We start from the raw sequence: 21,032 nt of genomic DNA, 5'->3' as shown, positions 1-21,032 counted from the left end.
AATCAAGAAAACAAACACCTCTGTTCTATACAAATTCTTTAAAAGAAAAGATTTTATTAGCTCGGACGGCGGGCAGCGTTTGCTCTACAAAAAAAATAATTGTCCATTGTCTATGCTCAATTACATGGGGTTGCCAGTTCATAATAAATTCACAATTTTCATTGCCATCGAGAAAAACAATTAGCGTGCTTATTCTAATAACAATAAATGCTATAATTCTTTAAACGTTTTGTGTATTGGCTTTTTGCATAGGTTTTGATTGACCATCACAAAAAGGAGACTGACTATACCTATTACCTACATAGGCATAGAGCGAGAGCCAGCGCGTGCCAGACCTTCGTTATTTTCTAAAACCTGAAAGCTTCTAGGTAAACGCGTCCAATCTTACGGCACATCATCACTTTCCATCAGGTGTGATTGGGGTCAAGCGTTTGCTTATAATGAATTAAAAACCGGCCAAGTGTGAGTCAGACTCGCGCACTGAAGTATTTTTTCGACATTTTGCACGATAAATCAAAAACTGCAATTGGGTTGAAATATCGACAAATAAAAACATCAAATGAATCGTGGTATGTACCCGTTATCTACATTAAAATATGTTGTTAAACAACGAAAAAAGATTAAAATCATTAAATCAAAAACTATTATGTACTATAATTCCGAAGAAATAAAAAAAAACTAGAATATATTTTTACACCTTTACTACCTGTTATTCTCCAAAGCCACCATGATCCAAACATTACATGAGTCCCGCAAATTGCTATTGCGCTGGAACCATGTCTCATTAAGATCGAAGTGACGTCATTTTGTCGTCAGCGGAAATGAAAATATACCATCAGCTCGAAACTTCAGTCTAGTGTCTACTACTAAAATGGCGGCCACGCGCATTAGCAATTTGCGGGACTTATAGTCGCTGATGGTTCCTCCCTGTGTTGGGAACAATACGCAGAGAAACTTTCAGCTTTTATAAAATAACGAAGGTCTGGCACGCGTTGCCTCTTAGTCCAATAGGTACATAGGTATTTTCGAAAGGTCACGTTACTATTGAAATTGTTTTATTTGTTTACGGATACGGGACTTCAAAATGAATTTGGAACGGGCAAGGGTTAAATTAAAGTTGATTAGACTGATTCTGCATCTTTGATGTAAGGTTGGGAATTAGATTACGGGTTTCGGAGTACTAAGTGAATAAAAATAAAACGTTATTTAGCAAATCTTTTACATTTTAGGGTTCCGTACCTCAAAAGGAAAAAACCCCTTAATGGATCACTTTGTTGTTTCCTGTCTGTCTGTCAAGAAACCTATAGGGTACTTCCCGTTGACCTAGACTCATGAAATTTGGCCGGTAGGTAGGTCTCATAACACACGTAAGGGGGAAAAATAAAATGTGTTCATGAACAAATAATTAGTATTTTCAATTTTCAAAGTAAGGTTAATATACCAAGTGGGGTATCGTATTATTATGAAAAGGCTTACCTGTACCTTCTTAAACAGATTTTTATTCTTTTTACGCATAATAGTTTTTGATTTATCGTGCAAAATGTCGAAAAAATACGACAGTAGTACGGAACGAGCCTGACTCGCACTTGGGCGGTTTTTTTTCTTTCTCAAAAACACTTTTCCTAAACCCTTTTTGCGGGCTTGATTTCGGCGAAAATCATCCTTTCTCATACAATGTTAGGTGAAAAGCAAACAGGTTACGTGCGCCAGTAATTTCAGTCGAGCGTATACTGCGTCACTTTAAAGTGCGCTAGGTGCTTATTTCAGTTTAGTTTTGACGATCTCATCGAACCCCGGACCTTCCGACTAAAGCGCCGACGTCTTAACCACTAGGCTATCACCGTTTTGACTGGGATCTATAGATCTATAGATTTAGTGGTCTGAGCAAAGTCAAAGTGCGCTCTTTGACTTTGCTCAGACTTAAGATTGAGTTAAAACGAGACCTGTTTATGTGAGAGATATATAGCTCTGTCTCTTTTTAACTCTGTCTTAAGTCTAAGCTAAGTCAGAGTGCGATCTATAGATCTCACTCTTAGAGGCGCCGTGATAACCTAACCCATAGGTTTAACTGGTAATGTGTGGCACAGCTTTAAGAACTAAACGTGTTTTATTTCTTCTTTCTTTATTTCTTTTTGTCCATATTGTTAGTCACACATAAAAACCTGAAAAATAACGATAAAAAATGTCTGTTAAACTCACTCTTGTATAGAAATCGTAGAAGTGCTTTAAGTACTTACTTTACTTCATTTAAACCGTGTGGTTAGGTTTACTTTTTTTAATATACTTAACTACTAAATGCATTCTTGCCATATGAAAAAACTCAACCGAAAACTAGGGTAAAAAACCGGACAAGTGTGAGTAGAACTCGCGTGGAGAGGGTTCCGAGTCCGCACTATGAATAATACGCCGGCGGATGTCCGCCGCAGCAGACCCACCACTGGGACACATACGTGCCCCCAAACACCGTTAGAGGCATTCCGGAACCACAGCGCGCCTAGCACAAGATTTCCACTTAGCTGGAGGAGATAGGAAAAGAAAGAAAGAAAGAAAAGACGTTTATTTACGTAACAGTGCCACACATCACATCTTAAAACAGAGCTAGTTCCGGCGCTTCTTCCACCTGAGAACAAGCAAACGAAGCGCCGGAACAAACTAAAGATGGGCGTTATTGGCTATTTCTGGCAACGGTTAATCATCAGTTATTTAGTTTCAATACCAATATTGATAACCGTTGCCGAATATCGGTATCAGAGTTGTGTTTCAACAAATTTAATATGCGCAACGCGCAGCGGTTTCCGTAGTAGTAACTAAGCTAGCTGCCGTATCAATACCGTCTGTATAGCTAGCGCGCGCATATTCACTAAAATAAAACCAATTTTACTTTCATGAATATCGTGAAGTAATCACAACCTTAAGTTCATAGCAGCAAAGTTTAATTATAATGATCATTGACATAGGTCAAACTATAGTGGACGTCTGCACGAATAGTTTGCCACAATCCAGTTAACCAAAAACATTTCACGAAGATTGATAAACCAAAGAGGACCTTATCTCTATTACTCTAAGGCTAACTGTATTAAAATTGATAGATCAAAGTGTAATGGACAAGTACTTGTACAGTTAAGCCTTAGCTTAATAGAGATAAGGTCGGCTTTGGTTTATCAAGTTCTTAGTTACTAAGCCGGTAGCCAATAACCGCTCCTTCTCAGCTTTCAGTTAAAAAAGAAAGAGAAGGCATAATTATTGCGTTTCTAGTTACCAAAAAACCAAACAATGCATTGTCAGTTGCCAGTTGGCAGCGTTGCGTTGTCAGGTGGTTCGTCATAGATGTTAGCTGAACACCGTTGTTAGCTACGACAATAACGCTATGGTACGCTATAGGCACGGCAGCGGTTTTCAGTTAAGTTAAGCTATAGCGGACACATGTCTAGAACAAACTGTCATGTGTGGTACAACCCGAAAAAGGGTCCCAGGTCAGCATTATGCTGTATGCCTAAGGGAATAAAGTCCCGGTAAACATGGCTAAAAAAAGTATTAAGTAAGTACTTTAAGTGAAGTCAGTAGGCTTTCGTTTTCTAATTTGCACGTACGGAACCCTAATAATTTAAAACACACAAGAGATATAAAGAAAATTTACACCAGAAAGGAGTTTCTTTGAAGTCGGTTGAGCTAGTGTGAAAAAAAAACTAAATATAACTGGCAACATTCATATAATTCCCCCCATGTAGGTTCTGTAGAGGGAAAAACTTACGCATTTTCCTCTGCATAGAGATTTTTCTTGCTATGAATGACTGTATATTGCAAGTGTACTTCGCTTTAAGCGCTTTTCAGATTATTTTATACATGGTTTGCAGAGCATTGAGGGCGCGGTCACGAAACCAGCGGGAACGACAAGGAGAACGCCTAAGAAAAAACCGGCCAAGTTCGAGTCAGGCTCGCGCAACGAGGGTTCCGTAGGTACTACAGTCGTATTTTTTCGTCATTTTGGACGATAATTGTTTTGTTTGTTTTGTTTTTTATTTTTTATTTTTTTTATTTTAAAAGAATATTAGCCATGTTAAATGACTAATATTCCCCTTTCCTCTCCAATTAAGCGTCAAGCTTGTGCTAGGAGTAGGTACAACAATAGTGCAACGGGCGGGGTTTGAACCGTCGACCTTTCGGTTTTCAGTCCACTCCTATACCAGTTGAGCTATTGAGGCTCTAAACTATGATGCATAAAAATAAATAAAAATCTGTTTTAGAATGCACAGGTGAAGCCACGAGTGCAGCCCTTTCATTTATGATACCCCACTTGATCTTACTTCGAAAATTAAAAAAAAAAAAAATTTAGTTCATGACCACAATTTAATTTTTTTTGTGTGATGTAACGACTAATTCACGGTTTTCAGATTGTTCCCCTTATGTGTGCATAAGACCTACCTACCTGCCAAATTTCATGATTCCAAGTCAGTGGGAAGTACCCTGTACGTTTCTTGACAGACAGACAGACAACAAAGTGATCCTATAAGGGTTCCATTTTTCCTTTACTGAATTATACTTTTAATTTATACTTTTTTTATTATTATTATTATTGTAAGTATTCGCAGCGCTTGCGTTTGAGACTCTGGGCCCATAGTCATCGGACACGAAAGCTTTTATAAACGTCGTGTTCGATGTCTGATCCAAGCTGACGCGTCTGGTGGCCCAGGAGTTGGTGCCTATTTTGCTCAATGCCTTGCCATTCAGCCAAGTAACAGCGCCTGGTGGGTAGGCTTAACGGGACCGAACTTGTTCGCGCTGCCCAGCCAGCGTCGTCTGCCGAGGTAGATCCTCCGATCCAAGTGACCCTGTCCAAAGTTTACCGAGAGATGATCGAGATCCCATACAAATGACAGAGCCAATAAACTCAGTGAGCCTTACCCATTTTGAGCCACTAACCAATCACAAACGAAACTATGTATTCAAATTGAATTTTGAACGCTTTTTGAAAACATTTTTGGATGTTTTTTGAAAATATGTTTGTGATTGGTTGATGCCTCAAAATGGTAAACGCCCACTGAGTTTTTTGGCTCTGTCATTTGTATGGGATTAGGTAACAGAGAGAGCCCTTTATTAACTTCTTTCATAATAAGAGTATAATATATACTCATATTTTCCGCTAATATTGCCAGCTGGTTTAGTAGCCCCACTTCCGAGCCTTTGCCACGAAGTTTACATTGGGAGAAAAAAATATTATTTAGGTTTTCTTGTCTATAGTGAATCTGGGTTTGTTGAGTGAAAGGGCTTAATGCAGAGCTTCTAGAATGAGGATAAATGAGGGTACCATGCATGTGCGTTCCCATTTTTACCCTTTTTACCGTATCTCTACATAGTATAAAATAAAGTCGCTTCCAGCTGTCTGTATGTATGAACGCGTAGATCTTTTCAACTACGCAACGGATTTTAATGCGATTTCCACCAATAGATAGAGTGATTCAAGAGGAAGGTTTATAGGTATAATTTAATATTGATCTTTGTTAATTTGTTGAAATATGACGATATTTGAACAAAATGTCGGAAGAAATCAAGCTTCCGTCTAAAACTAACAAATATTATGTGCAACAAAACGAGATGGAGGTGGTGGTTGCATTTATAATATTAGTATGGAAATGACACTACATAAGTATCTACATTGCCAGCCATGCGAAGCCGGGGCGGGTCGCTAGTTATATATATTATATAATACGAAAAATGAGTGAAACATTTAATTTGTATTCCTGAGAGCGGATACGCACTGCATGTGATCCGAATCCGTAAAAATACGACAGACAGACATACGTCCTTTTGAGGTTCGGAACCCTAAAAACCCATGGACGTTGGGATCCCAACGTGCTAGAATGGCGATGTCTCACAGGAAAACACAGCGTTTGAAGACCCCCCAATAGCTGAACAGACATCACCCGAGTCGCAGGGAGCCGCTAGATGGCGGCGGCGCAAGACCATGGCGTGTGGAAGTCCCTCCAAGAGACTTATGTTCAGCAGTGGACAGCAGTGATCGGTTGACGATGATGATGATCCTATAAGCTATAAAATGAGATAAGGGTCCCGTTTTCCATTATGAGGTACGGAACCTTAAAAATATGAGGTTATTTTAAAAGAAATAGAAATAACCTAAGTAATTTAGTATCTCTGTGAAAAAAAAAACAAATATAGCCCGAACAATAGGCATCTCGGAAAAAGATTTCCACAGTTGTAGAAGTCAGACGTCAATTTAAATTTTTCAAGCTTTGGCGTGTCGCTAAGAGTGTTAACACACTGGGACGCTATGGCGACGTCGCCGGCTACGTATCCAAACAATTCGTATTGAAATGTATGCAGACCATGCCATGACCGACGACCTGGCTCTGGCAAGCTGGCAACGCGTAGCCAACTCGGCAGTATTTTGTAAGCTCACTCAGTGACCAACTGCCAGAAAGGGGAGGAAGACTAAAAGGGACAAGGAAAGGATAGAAAGAATTTGTAGGCAGTCAACAAGGCGCCCCGGGAAAGAGCCACCGAGCAAGTACCGAACGGGCGCCCTCATCCACGAGGTTGGTGGGGCCATGGAAGGTGGTGGGTTGATCGCGCCAGGACGAGGCCCGCGTGTTTGTATTGCTGCGTTTCTTATTTGGCAACCTCATTTTGCTACGGTAGGTAGCCATGGCCAAGTAGCTAGCGACATGGCGTCCCAGTGTGTTAGGGCTCTTAGCGTGTCGCTAAAGGCCTGTATTGCGAAGTCAAAGGTTATTTTTAACTTTCTTTAGATTCATTTCTGAAAGCAAATACTGTACTAGATTCGTAATTTGACCTAGTTTTTACGAATTATCCTTTAATTTTTCATGATTTTTCAAAGAAGGTCGTCAGCTCATTATGTGGTAAAGTAAAATGACTTCTGAATAATACCTCGTAACCCTAATAATAAGCTGTGGTAGCCTAGTGGTTAGGACGTCCGCCTTCCAATCGGAGGTCGGGGGTTCGATCCCGGGCACTTCTTCTAACTTTTCGGAGTTATGTGCGTTTTTAAGTAATTAAAATGAAGGAAAACATCGTGAGGAAACCTGCATGCCTGAGAGTTCTCCATAATGTTCTCAAAGGTGTGTGAAGTCTGCCAATCCGCACTTGGCCAGCGTGGTAGACTATGGCCAAAACCCTTCTCACTCTGAGAGGAGACCTGTGCTCTGTAGTGAGCCGGTGATGGGTTGATCCCTAATACTAGTCGAGATGGCAATCGGGGAGGGAACGCCCCAATCAAAAAACCCGTGGGAACTCTTTAGTTCTCCGAGATAAAAAGTATCCTAATGTCACTCTCCTGGTCTTTGACGATACCCATGCAAAAAATCACGTCGATCCATTGCTCCGTTGCGACGTGATTGAAGGACAAACCAACAAGCCAACAAATCAATAAACCAACAAACAACACCACTTTCGCAGTTGTTATAGGGGTAGTGATCTCAAATCTGTCCAGCAGTTTTTGCGTGAAAGGGTAACAAACATAAACACACACACACACACATACAAACAACTATAATATTAATGTGATTGCAATGATTAATTAGTGTGTGTTTATGTATGTTTGTTTGTTACGATGCGTCTACTTATTGAAACTTTGCAGTACACTCCATCGTCAAAGTTATGCGCTATCAGCACACGAGTAGATATCTACTCGAGTGCTATCAGTCCCCATGCGTAAAGACACGCTTCTGCTTTGCAATTTCAACCTTAACGCTTTTAATTTAAGGCCTTTCCGGCATAAAAAGTATATATTGTAATCCTTCCCCGGCATGCAAATTACCCTCCGTACCAAATTTTGCCAAAATCGGTTAAACGGATAGACGTAAAAGCTAGCAGACAGACAGAGGGATGGTAAAGTACTTATTAGACTCTAGAGGTTTCTCTACGTAGATGGAGTCACGGGTTAAAGCTAGTGGGAGGGAAATATTGTTAGCTTTTCCTCGGTACATAATCGGTTTCTACCGCGCGGCATTAATGCAGCCGTGTGGTCTAATTTAAGTAGAAAAGTGTGTGCCTACCCTCCCCGTGTGATCAAAGAGGGCTGTAGAGCTTGTGACTGATAGACAGGGAACAGTATTAATATATAAAGAAATGAAACTTAGCAGGTGAAGGAAATATATCGTCACTAGCTGATGCCCGCGACTTCGTTCGCGTGGAATTAGGTTTTGTAAAATCCGGTGGGAACTCTTTGATTTTCCGGGATAAAAAGTAGCCTATGCCACTCTCCAGGTCTTTATCTATACCCATGCGAAAAATCACAAACCAACAAACCAACAAACAAACACACTTTCGAATTTATAATAAGGGTACTGATTATTTTAGGAAGGTAAAGAAGTGTTACCCGCCCCCCGTGTGATCAAAGAGCGCCATAGAGCTTGTGACTGATAGACAGGGAACAGTATTAATATATGTAAAGAAATGAAACTTATCAGATAAAGACTGCCCTCTTACATAATAATATGTAAGAGGTCCCTTAAAGGTATGTACCTAGCTTATGCTCACGACTTCGTCCGCGTGGACGCTCGTGGGGTCTATGGCCGCGTGAGTGCGGTGCGTATAATCACAGTTTACGGCGAGGCATAATGCGCGATCTGTCCTAGATGCGTCTGAGGATCTGGTGCAGGAAACGAGGTGAAGTTTTTAGACATTGAGTTAGCGTATCACTCCGCTGTTACCGTGTGGCTGTGTCTACTGTCTGTGACGCTCGTGGGGTCTATGGCCGCGTGAGTGCGGTGCGTATAATCACAGTATTACGGCGAGGCATAATGCGCGATCTGTCCTAGATGCGTCTGAGGATCTGGTGCAGGAAACGAGGTGAAGTTTTTACGCGTGCATCAGGTCTGATTCGTGTTGGATTGAAATCCTTTTTACACGCCCCTTGTCAGCCGTTTGCAACGATGCCTGGTGCGTAACTGCGTAGTACATACGGTAGGTACTTTTGTGTTTTTAGCGTTCCGTACCTCAAATGGAAAAAATGAACCCTTATAGGATTAGTTTGTTGTCTGTATAATCATGTAGATACTTAGTTTAACGCACGAAGTTGCCTTAGGTAAATAAAAACGTTTTAAACTTTCAAGGTTCATAGCTTCTAACAATAAGTGTGATTTAGCTATCCTAAATAAAGAAACTTTTATTCTGTTTTTTAATCTGAGAGACCAAAATGCGTAGACGGAGTAAAAAATCTAGACAAAGGAACGTTTGCTTTATCATTCACACTAAAAATAGAGCACAGATAAAGTTACTAATGTGATAAACAGAGACATTTTTTTCAAGGAATACAACTTTAGTTGCAAAACAAACTTTGTGAATTCGTGGCATCATTGTATTTCTCATTAGTTATTTACTTGTTTTCACATAAAAAACGTTTAATACAAATGTTGTTGATCAGTTAATAGAAATATTGACTACTAAACAATGGTAATTGTCGTGTTATTCATCGTTACGTCGTGCTATCGCTATCTCAGTCGCGGTTACACAGTACTTTAGTGTAGCTTTTTTATTCAGTCTACGACTAAAGATTAGTCTGGCTGCATGGTTTAGATCTAGAACAATAAATAATAGAATATAATCACAGCAAAATGTGGGTAGCGAGTAATAATAATAATCTTAACTGGAAATGGAGTCCCAGGCATCAACTAGTACACAAATAAAGGCACAATTTCTGTCGTCATTCGAGTTTTTATGTCTAACTTTATTCATCTGTTTTCCCTACAAATAGGCTTTTTTTGTATAAAGCGAGTTTTCGCGGAAACAATGAGCTTAGGTGCTTTGGGCGAGATGTTTTGTTCTCTGTGCTAGCCGATGTTGGTGACTTTACGTAAGCATTAGTCTAAGATCCCACTGCCACCAGACCTTCCTTATTTTAACCGACTTCAAAAAAAGGAGGAGGTTCTCAATTCGACTGTATGTTTTTTTTCTAAGAAACAAAATGTGTAAAAAAATAATAATAATAGCCATGTTAAATGACTAATATTCCCCTTTCCTCTCCAACTAAGCGTCAAGCTTGTGCTAGGAGTAGGTACGACAATAGTGCAACGGGCGGGGTTTGAACCGTCGACCATTCGGTTTTCAGTCCACTCCTTTACCCGTTGAGCTATTGAGGAGTATAGTGCTATTGTATCTATCCCGGAGACAGATACTTATAAGACTACTATTTATCCCGGAAAATTAAAGAGTTCCCACAGGATTTTTAAAAACCTAAATCCACGCGGACGAAGTCGCGGGCATCATCTAGTAGAGAATATCTTAAGTGTATTTATACCTACAAGTTCTAACTTTTTTTTATTATTCATTATAGGCAAACGCTTGACCACAATCACACCTGATGCGAAGTGATGATGCGGCCTAAGATGGGACGCGTTTACCTAGAAGATGCCTATTCACTCTTGTTTTAAAGATACCCGGATTGTAATTGGCAGGAAACACATATCGTGGAAGAGTATTCCAAACCTTAGCCATACGTAACGTCATGTAAAAATTCACTGTAAGTTAAAAAAAGCCTTTTCAAAAGCATCCTTAAAGACAGTGCTTCCCCTAAGATGGCGGATTCTTTAGTCTTGACATATTTTCATTCACTTCAAAGACTTTACAGGGGTCCAACCCTAGGCTTGCCTAGCCTAGAATATGGGGGACTAGAAATAGCATAATATAAGGATAAAGGATAAAATGCCACAGAATGAAGAATGTGTATAGAAAGGAATAACAAGTCACAATCCATACTGATCCATAGGTACTTGCTAATAATATTATGAACTAGGTGATGCCCGCGACTTCATCAACGTGGATTAAGGTTTTAAAAATCCTATGGGAACTCTGATTTTCCGAGATAAAAAGTAGCCGATGTCCTTCCCCGGGATGCAAGCTATCTCCGTACCAAATTTCATCAAAATCGGTTGAATGGATGGGCCATAAAAAGCTACAGACAGACACATTTTCACAATTAGTATGGATAATATGAATGCGAAAGTGTGTCTGTCTGCTAGCTTTTCACGGTCTCTAACAAAACGTCGAGGCTCCGACGTCACTGGCAGGTGTCAAATGTCAGTACATTTGACGCAGGTAGCCCTATTTTTCTTTGATTTTACGTCACCATAGCCTAATCTCTAAATATGAAAATGAATCGCTGAATGTGTTGCTGATGGCAAATCTCGAGAACAGCTCCGATTTCGCTAATTCTTTTTCATAATATTCCCTGAAGTACGGGGATGGTTCTTACGGAGAGAAAATTTAAAAAATTTGATCGACTGTTAAGCGGAACGAAGTTCGCCAGGGCAGCTAGTATTTGATATATCGTCGATTCAAGATCAAACCGAGAGTTCCCTCACTTTAGTTCACTCTGACATTTTTAGTGTGCCAGCCACAATGCCATGTGTGAAACCCCTTAATTAGAGTTTAAATTAACTAACGGTTAAAAAAGAGTTTCAAACAGCGTTTTCAGACATATTTCATTCACTTCAAAGACTAGGCAACGTATATTATGCTATACAGGGGTCCCACCCTAGGCTCGTCTAGCCTAGAACATAGGGGAATAGAAATAGGTACCTACCTAAGTACTATAGTTAGGAACATAGGTACTAGCCGACTGAAGACAAATTTTCTTAACAAATAAACAAAATAGGTACTTAATAAAAATAAATGTTTTTTTTAATTCAGGCCAAGTGTACCCGCGCATTTTTAGGGTTCCATACCTCAAAAGACAAATGGAACCCTTATAAGATCACTTTGGTGTCTGTCGTCTGTCTGTCAAGAAACCTATAGGGTACTTCCCGTTGACCTAGAATCATGAAATTTGGCAGGAAGGTAGGTTTTATAGCAGACATAAGGGGGAAAATCTGAAAACCGTGAGTTTGTGGTCACATCACAAAAAATAATTAAAGAGTGTTTTAAACAAATAATAAGTATTTTCAACTTATATAGTAAGATAACTATACCAAGTGGGATAGCATATGAAAGGGCTTTGCCTGCACATTCTAAAACAGATTTTCATTTATTTTTATGCATAACGGTTTTTGATTTATCGTGCAAAATGTCAAAAAAAATACGACTGTAGTACGGAACCCTCGTTGCGCGAGCCTGACTCGCACTTGGCCGGTTTTTTGGAGAGTGCATAGGCTACTTTTATCCCGGAAAATCAAAGAGTTCCCACGGGATTTTTAAAAAACCTAATTCCACGCGGACGAAGTCGCAGGTATCAGCTAGTATTTAGATAAAAAAAACCGGCCAAGTGCGAGTCAGGCTCGCGCAACGAGGTTTCCGTACTACAGTCGTATTTTTTGTCGAAAGCTGAAAATATTAATTATTAGTAACATGACCACAATTTAATTTTTTTTCGTGTGATGTAACCACAAATTCACGGTTTTCAGATTTTTCCCCTAAGAGACCCCCTTCCCCTATAAGACCTACCTACCTGCCAAATTTTATGATTCTAGGTCAACGGGAAGTACCCTGTAGGTTTCTTGACAGACCGACAGACAGACAGACAGACAGACAGACAAAGAAAAGTAATCCTATAAGGGTTCCGTTTTTCCTTTTGAGGTACGGAACCCTAAAAAGCGTAAAACACAATACCCCTTTCATGTACGGTAGGTGCAGGCATGTCAAAATATTGATTTTTCCTAGATAACATGTAGCCTTATAACCGTCCCTACCTGTTTAGACCACGCCCCTCCAACCCTTCCCTTCGCCGCAGTCGAGATCGTGCGTGTGACGTACAGAGGGTAGGCTGGAGTCGGTTACGCATCAGGGGTTCCATAGGGATCTTTTTTATCAGACTACTGTAAAACCCAAAGGGGAATGTGTTTGATTTGTATGTATCTATGTATGTATGACCGTTCCTGTGTCCGCTGATAACTACTCAACGGTTCAACCGATTTTGAAAAATGACACGTTACATTAAATTCGTGTTGTCGCACTTGCGGTTGCCGCCTTTTTGAACGGATGTCACGTGACACCTGTCGGAAAAGTATTTATGAATGCGACCGAAAAGTTATCTTTCGAATGGCCTGCGAGAGTTTCGCACTTTGGCTCAGATAATCGGACCGTGCAGACGTGTTATGTATCAAATTGTTACATTGCACTTAATTAATTTGTTTGGTGTTAAGATTTATAACGGCTGCATTGGTTTATAGGTATATCTTTATTTAAGTTCCGTACCACAAAAGGAAAAACGGAACCCTTATAGGATCGCTTTGTTGTCTGTCTGTCTGTCCGTCGGTTTGTCAAGAAACCTATAGGGTACTTCCCGTTGACCTAGAATCATGAAATTTGGCAGGTAGGTAGGTCTTATAGCAGACATTCGGGGAAAAATCTGAAAACCGTGAATTTGTGGTTACATCAATACAAAAAAAATTAATTGTGGTCATGAACTAATAATTAGTATTTTCAATTTTCGAAGTAAGATAGCTATATCAAGTGCTATATCATATGAAAGGTCTTCACCTGTACATTCTAATACAGATTTTCATTTATTTTTATGCATCATAGTTTTTGAATTATCGTGCAAAATGTCGATAAAATACGATTGTACTACGGACTTGCACTTGGCCGGTTTTTTGTGTTTTGTAAGGTATACTGTGTTTGCGCTATTATCCCAATATAATAAAAGAAAAGTTATTTATTTACCAGTGTAATATGCTGTATCTTCTGGTTCACTACGTTAACAGCGAATAATTATCTTTATCTTCCCAACAAATTCAGGGCTGAAGAACTAGTAAAATAAAAAAGGGTTTTATTATTTCACACACGGAACCCCAAAAATCAGCAGAGTGCGTGTCGCAAACACATTGAGGTAGGTCTCGCGCAAGTTTCTTGAATTTTAATATGCCTCTCGTTTTGCAAGGGGATTCTTCTTTTCATATATTTTTTTCATTTTACCTTCATAAAGGTGAAAAAGAAATGAAAATTAATTTTATCGTGCATTCACTTTGCCTTTGTAAAGGTGAAAGAGAAGTGAAAATTTTCACAATTGCAGTTTTATGAAACGCTAGTGACTTAAGTCAAAGTCAAAAGTCAAAAGTCAAATGATTTATTAAAAATAGGTAATAAATTACTCTTATTGATGGTCTTATGATTTTATTAATCACTACATATCCATAATATATGTCAAAGCACTCCTTTGTCTTGTGCAACATTTTCTTTGAATAAATAAATATTATTATAAAAACTGCGATAGCCTAGTGGTTAGGACGTCCGCCTTCTAATCGGAGGTCGGGGGTTGAATCCCGGGCACGCACCTCTAACTTTTCGGAGTTATGTGCGTTTTAATTAATTAAATATCACTTGCTGGTGAAGGAAAACATCGTGAGGAAACCTGCATGCCTGAGAGTTCTCCATAATGTTCTCAAAGGTGTGTGAAGTCTACCAATCCGCACATGGCCAGCGTGGTAGACTATGGCCAAAACCTTTCTCACTCTGAGAGTAGACCCGTGCTCTGTAGTGAGCCGGCGATGGGTTGATCACGATGATTATGATTAAAAAAATTAAAAAAATATAAATGCGAAGGTGTGTCTGTCTATCTGCTAGCTTTTCACGGCCCAACAGTTCAACCGAATTTAATGAAAATTGAAACAGACTTAGCTTACATCCCGGGGAAGGACATAGGCTACTTTTTATCCCGGAAAATAAAAGAGTTTCCACGGGATTTTCAAAAACGTAAATCACGCTGATGAAGTCGCGGGCATCATCTAGTCTAATAATAATCTTCAAATTATAAGGCTTATCGATTATTTTATTATACTTACTCGCATACTTATATCATCATCACCTCCAAACTAGACAGAAAAGTACACAAATGTAAAAAAACCGGCCAAGTGCGAGTCAGGCTCGCGCAATGAGGGTTCCGTACTACAGTCGTATTTTTTCGACATTTTGCACGATAATTCAAAAACTATGATGCATAAAAATAAATAAAAATCAGTTTTAGAATGTACAGGTGAAGACCTTTCATATGATACCCCACTTGATATAGTCACTCACTTCGAAAGTTGAAAATACTAATTATTAGTTCATGACCACAATTTAATTTTTTTTGTGTGATCTAACCCTAAATTCACGGTTTTCAGATTTTTCCCCAAATGTCAGCTATAAAATCTACCTACCTGCCAAATTTAATGATTCTAGGTCAACGGGAAGTACCCTGTAGGTTTCTTGACAGACAGACAGACAGACAGACAGACAGACAACAAAGTGATCCTATAAGGGTTCCGTTTTTCCTTTTGAGGTACGGAACCCTAATAAAAAAACATGATAAAAAATTCATTCAAAATGTCTGCAAATGCTTGCATTAGCTAAAATCATAAAAATTGTCGCCAACCAGATGTCGCTGTGTACACATAGATCGCGACCATGTTGCAACTGATATTACAATGCGACTCGATTAGAAAAACTAATATTCTTCTAGTTAATGCAAACTGATCTGTCTGACGATTTACTAGGTATCATCATCATCATCATCATGATCAACCCATTACCGGCCCACTACTGTGCAAGGTCTCCTCTCAGATTGAGAAGGGTTTAGGCCATAGTCTGCCATGCTGGTCCAATGCGGATTGGCAGACTTTACACACAGGTTCCCTTACTATGTTCACCGTTAAAGCAAGTAATATTTACTTAATTGTTTTTTTTTCATTTCATTTTAATATAATTAATAAGTATAGGTAGTAGGTACCTACCTAGTTAATTTAGTTTAAGTATATCTCGCCAAACTGCACTAACGCCAAGCGATTTAGCGTTCCGGTACGATGCCGTGTAGAATCCAAAGGGGTATGGGTTTAATAAAAACTGCCATAACCAAGTCAATGCCTGAAAGAAACAAAACAAACTATAATTAAGACATTAGAGAGCAAAGAAAAATAACGCACAATAAAATCTGATATAGCCCCCCATACGTACATCATTCTCATCTCATTCAAAACCAAATCATTCTGACACCCCAGCACTTGGAAAACAAAAACCCCTCGCATTCTACAATAATATAACTCCCGGGCGTAAATTATAAAAAAAAACCCGGCCAAGTGCGAGTCAGGCTGGCGCAATGAGGGTTCCGTACTACACCTACAGTCGTGTTTTTTCGACATTTTGCACGATAATTCAAAAACTATGACGCATAAAAATAAAAATAAATCTGTTTTAGAATGCACAGGTGAAGCCCTTTCATATGATACCCCACTTGATATAGTTATCTTACTTAGAAAATTTAAAATACTAATTATTAGTTTATGACCACAATTTAATTTTTTTTGTGCAATGCAACCCTAAATTCATGGATTTAGATTTTTATCCGAATATCTGCTATAAGACCTACCTACCTGCCAAATTTCATGATTCTAGGTCAACGGGAAGTACCCTGTAGGTTTCTTGACAGACAGACAGACAGACAGACAACAAAGTGATCCTATAAGAGTTCCGTTTTTCCTTTTGAGGTACAGAACCCTAAAAATTACCACCAATATAATAAGAAACTTCCCCTTTACCCAGTTGGGAATGTAGGACCACGTTGGCGACTTGTCGTACGATAAAATGTTGCTGTACAAATAATTATGTCAACACGTACTAAGGACCTATCTTTTCTAATCTTCTCTATCTCTAAACATCTGTTACTATTCTGCACTTGTGGAAAACGTAGTCTCTTACTATTTTATTAATTCAGATACAAGTTAGCCCTTGACTGCAATTTCACCTGGTGGTAACTGATGATGCAGTCTAAAATGGAATATGGCTATGGCAGTTTTAGGGAAAGGAAATACATAGTGCACCCGGAGGAGGCGATGATTTTCCCGATCAAGAAGATGCTGTTGTACCTAGTTGCAAGCAGTATTTGACGAGAGCTGTAGATGGTGGCGATCAAATCAGCTGCACAATGTCACGTACTCAATTATGTCTGATTGGTTGACGCTCGCTCACTATTAGCTACAATACATTGTTGCAACAAGAATAGCACAAATTTAGACAATCACAACAATTGAGATTGTAATAATGATTGATGCAGGTTTTACGAAATCGCCCTACAGATTCACATCAGTTAATGTGACACAGAGTCTGCAAGAGCTCTGCACAGACACCACTTCCAAGAATACCTATTTTATAGTTCATGACGTTTTTTATTGTCGTTAAGCTCATCACTGCTAATCACTGTTAATCATTTAATGGTAGGGGCTTCTTTATACATCAATGCGACGCGACGGTCTCCTATGTTTACGATTATTAACAAAAGTTGGTATGATAACTGACTGCGAATGCTTTAGTGATTATAAAGGCCAAATTTTGACCACCATCGTTGGTAACCTATCCAATTGCAAACTAAAAGTCAACTTTGCTTAATTAGCTCAAACCAATTATTAAAGAATCCCACGTACAAAAATTAAAAACCACCATAAAAATCTCTCGATATTAGCTGAAACGCACTGTGACATCAAGAATACCACACATTCAGCCAATCAAAGTTATTACTGAGCTATTCTGCCATATACCAGCTGACGAAGGTTTTGCTTTGTCGCATTTTCGCGTCAGATAAAAATAGAGGCGACGGTTTGAAACAAAAAGTCTCTACAGTCCGTTCACTATAAAATGAACGGACTGTAGTCTGATTATAGCCTAAAAGAACGTCAGTCACATCACAAAATGGCGGCTCGGAGCTCAAACAAGATGGACGCCGGAGCGTACGTGTTAAAATTCTACAATGCCTATTATATCGAACAAAGAAGTGCGGAACCCTTCTTAACACCTCTCAGCTTTTGATTTCTATTCGATTGATATTAAATTTGATAGAGGTGTAAATCTGGCTAAATAATATTATTCCTTACTAGCTGATGCCCGCGACTTCGTTCGCGTGGATTTTGGTTTTTAAAAATCCCGTGGGAACTCTTTAATTTTCCGGGATAAAAAGTAGCCTATGTCCTTCCCCGGGATGCAAGCTATCTCTGTATCAAATTTCGCCAAAATCGGTTGAACGGATGGGCCGTGAAAGGCTAGCAGACAGACAGACGGACAGACAGACAGACACACTTTCGAATTTATAATATTAAGTATGGATTTATTTTTTCTATTAAGTCATTTACATGTCCATGTGACAGAGAATTATATCACGAGATGACAACCAACCTCAATAGGGGAAAGGCACAAGGTCGTCAAAAATATATAATTTGATACAAGCGTAAAATATTATTCGATATTTTCTCACGTTTGTTGTTTTTCAATTGGTTTTGTTTTTATGAAGATTTTTTTCTCGTCTAGTCCTTTGTGTCGAGTAATGAAAAGGGCTAGACAAAAAGGTATAAAGACTTAAGAGCAAACTTCAAATATGTATTGGTTTACCTACGCGATTTCTTTTCATTTCACAAGGCATTGAATTTAAAATAATGTAAGAAACTGAGTGATATTTACTAATAAATAATCAGATAATTTTTAGCTGAATTAAAAATGAAAAAAAAAAAACTCTCGCGCAGGGTTTTGTACTCGGGTATTTTTTTCGACATTTTACACGATAAATCAAAAACTATTAAGTAGCATAAAAATCAACTTCCTTGTTTTACTGCGGAATTCTTAACATAAAATCAGTACCCTTATTATAAATGCGAAAGGGTGTTTCTTTGTTGGTTTATTGGTTTGTTGGTTTGTTTGTTTGTTGGTTTGTTGGTTTGTCCTTCAGTCACGTCGCAACGGTGCAACGGATTGACGTGATTTTTTGCGTGGGTATAGATAAAGACCTGGATAGTGACATAGGCTACTTTTTATCCCGGAAAATCAAAGAGTTCCCACGGGATTTTCAGAAACCTAATTCGCGGGCATCAGCTAGTATTGTAGTAAAAGAAAATATTGTAATAAAAGAAAATATTGTAATAAACGAAAATCTGTTAAAAAAGTGTTCCATCTTTTGTGCTACACTCTTGTAATGTAAGTACAAGATAATGATGCATAATCTGCTTTAGCATGTCTTTGTGCTATAATTATGCATGTATGCATGCGGGGGAGTCTTAAGGGGTGGGATCATGCCTAGAATGCACGAGAGCCGTTAGCCGTGGCATGCATTAAAATAATCTCCTTATTAAAGTAAAAGTATGCTTTTCAAATAGCTTATGTTTAACCGACTTCCAAAAAGAAGGTGGTTCTCAATTCGGTCCGTTTTTTTTAAATTGTATGTAAAATCGAAAAAATCAGTGTAACCTACACTGATTTTTTCGAGGTTTCTGGACCAATTTGCAAAAAAATCTTTTTCAGAGGATTTTTCCGCTGTGGTCCCATAATTTTTTTAGATCCAACTCCTCAATCCTGATGCTGCTGCTGCCTGAACACCTAAGGATTTTGAAAGTTTAGCTGGTGAATCGATATTTTAGGTACCAAACAATGATTACTTAGGTACACTAAAAAACTTAAAATAAAAAAAGCTCGCCCGACTTCAACATACGTACACGTCGTGTTGAAACAAAAGTTATTTTTTACTTTGTAGTGGTTTTGGAAGTCGGTTTTTTAATATATTTTTTGTACACATGTAAAGCATATTGATTGTAACAAGACTTATAGGTAGGTATAGGAATTATTATCAACATGGGAGAAAACATAGGTGTGTGCTGTAAGTAGCAAAAAACCAGCCAAGTGCGAGTCAGACTCGTGCACCGAGGCTTCCGTACTACAGTCGTATTTTTTCGACATTTTGCACGATAAATAATAAACTTTACTTATTATACACTTGGCCGGTTTTTTTGGAATTTCTATTAACAAATTCTACAAATAAGTCAACCAAAAATATTTGAAGCCAATTCTATGCAAATACCTAAGTCTGTATTCACACCTAACCTATCTTCGAACTTGAACAGGATGTGTTCACATTAATTGAAACCGAACGAGAAAGAACCTGCTCAAAAGAGACCCACCCGTGTGAACAGGGTCTTATTACAATCCAATTATGAATTAGGTTAATTGTTCTACCGTGGTTAAAGACTCAATGGTTTAAACTTTAAAGTAAACGCGAATTAGATTTTGATGTGGTGGGTTCCGTATTTCAGATTATGGTTTAAGTTTTTTTTTAAAGAATGATTGATATCTAGCCATGTTAAATTACTAATATTCCCAGCCATGTTAAATTACTAATATTCCCTTTTCCTCTCCAACTAAGCGTCAAGCTTGTGCTAGGAGTAGGTACGATAATAGTGCAACGGGCGGGGTTTGAACCGTCGACCTTTCGGTTTTCAGTCCACTCCTTTATCGTTGAGCTATTGAGGCTTAAAGTATATAAAGAAATGTATACACTCAGCGGGTGATGGAGAGAGCTGTTCTAGGATGTGATCAAATCAGCAATGAGGAGATCCGTATGAGTCCAGTCCACCCAGTTATCGACTTGGGTCAACGTAGCTTCACAACTGCGATGGTGGCAAAAGAACTTGAGCCTACCTATTGTACCTGCTTTATAAGAATTTTCATAAAACTCTCTACGAATTAAAAAAACCATAGAAAGAATTATATCAAAAATGTCTTCTGTCACAAACAAAATTTCCAAGGTTTCTGAAGGCCAACAATTTAAATTGTAAAATACTTATAATATAGAAAACAATTCAAAAATGTTGAAAATAGCAAATTATAATGTGTCTTTTGACCAAAATCTATTGTAATAAAAAAAATGTTTCATCAAAATCAAAAGTTTTAATAACCAGAAAATGGGCATGAATATGCAGTGTAACTCTTTTGAAAATCAAAATTAGCCAATAATACGTTACCCAGATTCTTAATACAGTAGGATGAAGGAAGACGACGATGGTATGAGTTTTCCTACTTTTTCCTACTTTTCCCAGCATCTTTTTTTATAGTCAAAGTCAAATGATTTTCAAAATCTATACTAATACTAGCTTCTGCCCGCGTGGCCTACAGGAAACAAATTATAACATTATTTTTTTTCAGAAACTAACATTATAACATCAGGATGCGCACTCTGCACAGCACCGAATAACACATATAACCTTCCAACCCCCATTTCACCCCTTTAGGGGGGGGGGGGGGGGTTTTCTCATAGTCGTTTCTTAGATGACACCTCA

The 21,032-nt window shown here is 38.6% G+C and overlaps 1 protein-coding gene across 1 annotated transcript in view; it reads left to right on the top strand.

The window, feature by feature from the left end:
• The first annotated feature begins 20,738 nt into the window (after window positions 1-20,738).
• LOC138404335 (V-type proton ATPase subunit D-like) overlaps window positions 20,739-21,032 on the top strand; it is a 39,579-nt gene continuing 39,285 nt past the window's right edge. The window contains exon 1 of the mRNA XM_069508041.1: window positions 20,739-20,757. Within this exon, the coding sequence (XP_069364142.1) occupies window positions 20,739-20,757 (19 nt within the window). The remainder of the gene's footprint in view (window positions 20,758-21,032) is intronic.

This window comes from Maniola hyperantus, chromosome 27 (assembly GCF_902806685.2).
Source record: "Maniola hyperantus chromosome 27, iAphHyp1.2, whole genome shotgun sequence".
Lineage (NCBI taxonomy): Eukaryota > Metazoa > Arthropoda > Insecta > Lepidoptera > Nymphalidae > Maniola > Maniola hyperantus.
Note: the sequence above shows the minus strand (reverse complement) of the source record. Positions and strands in the feature narration are given on the sequence as shown.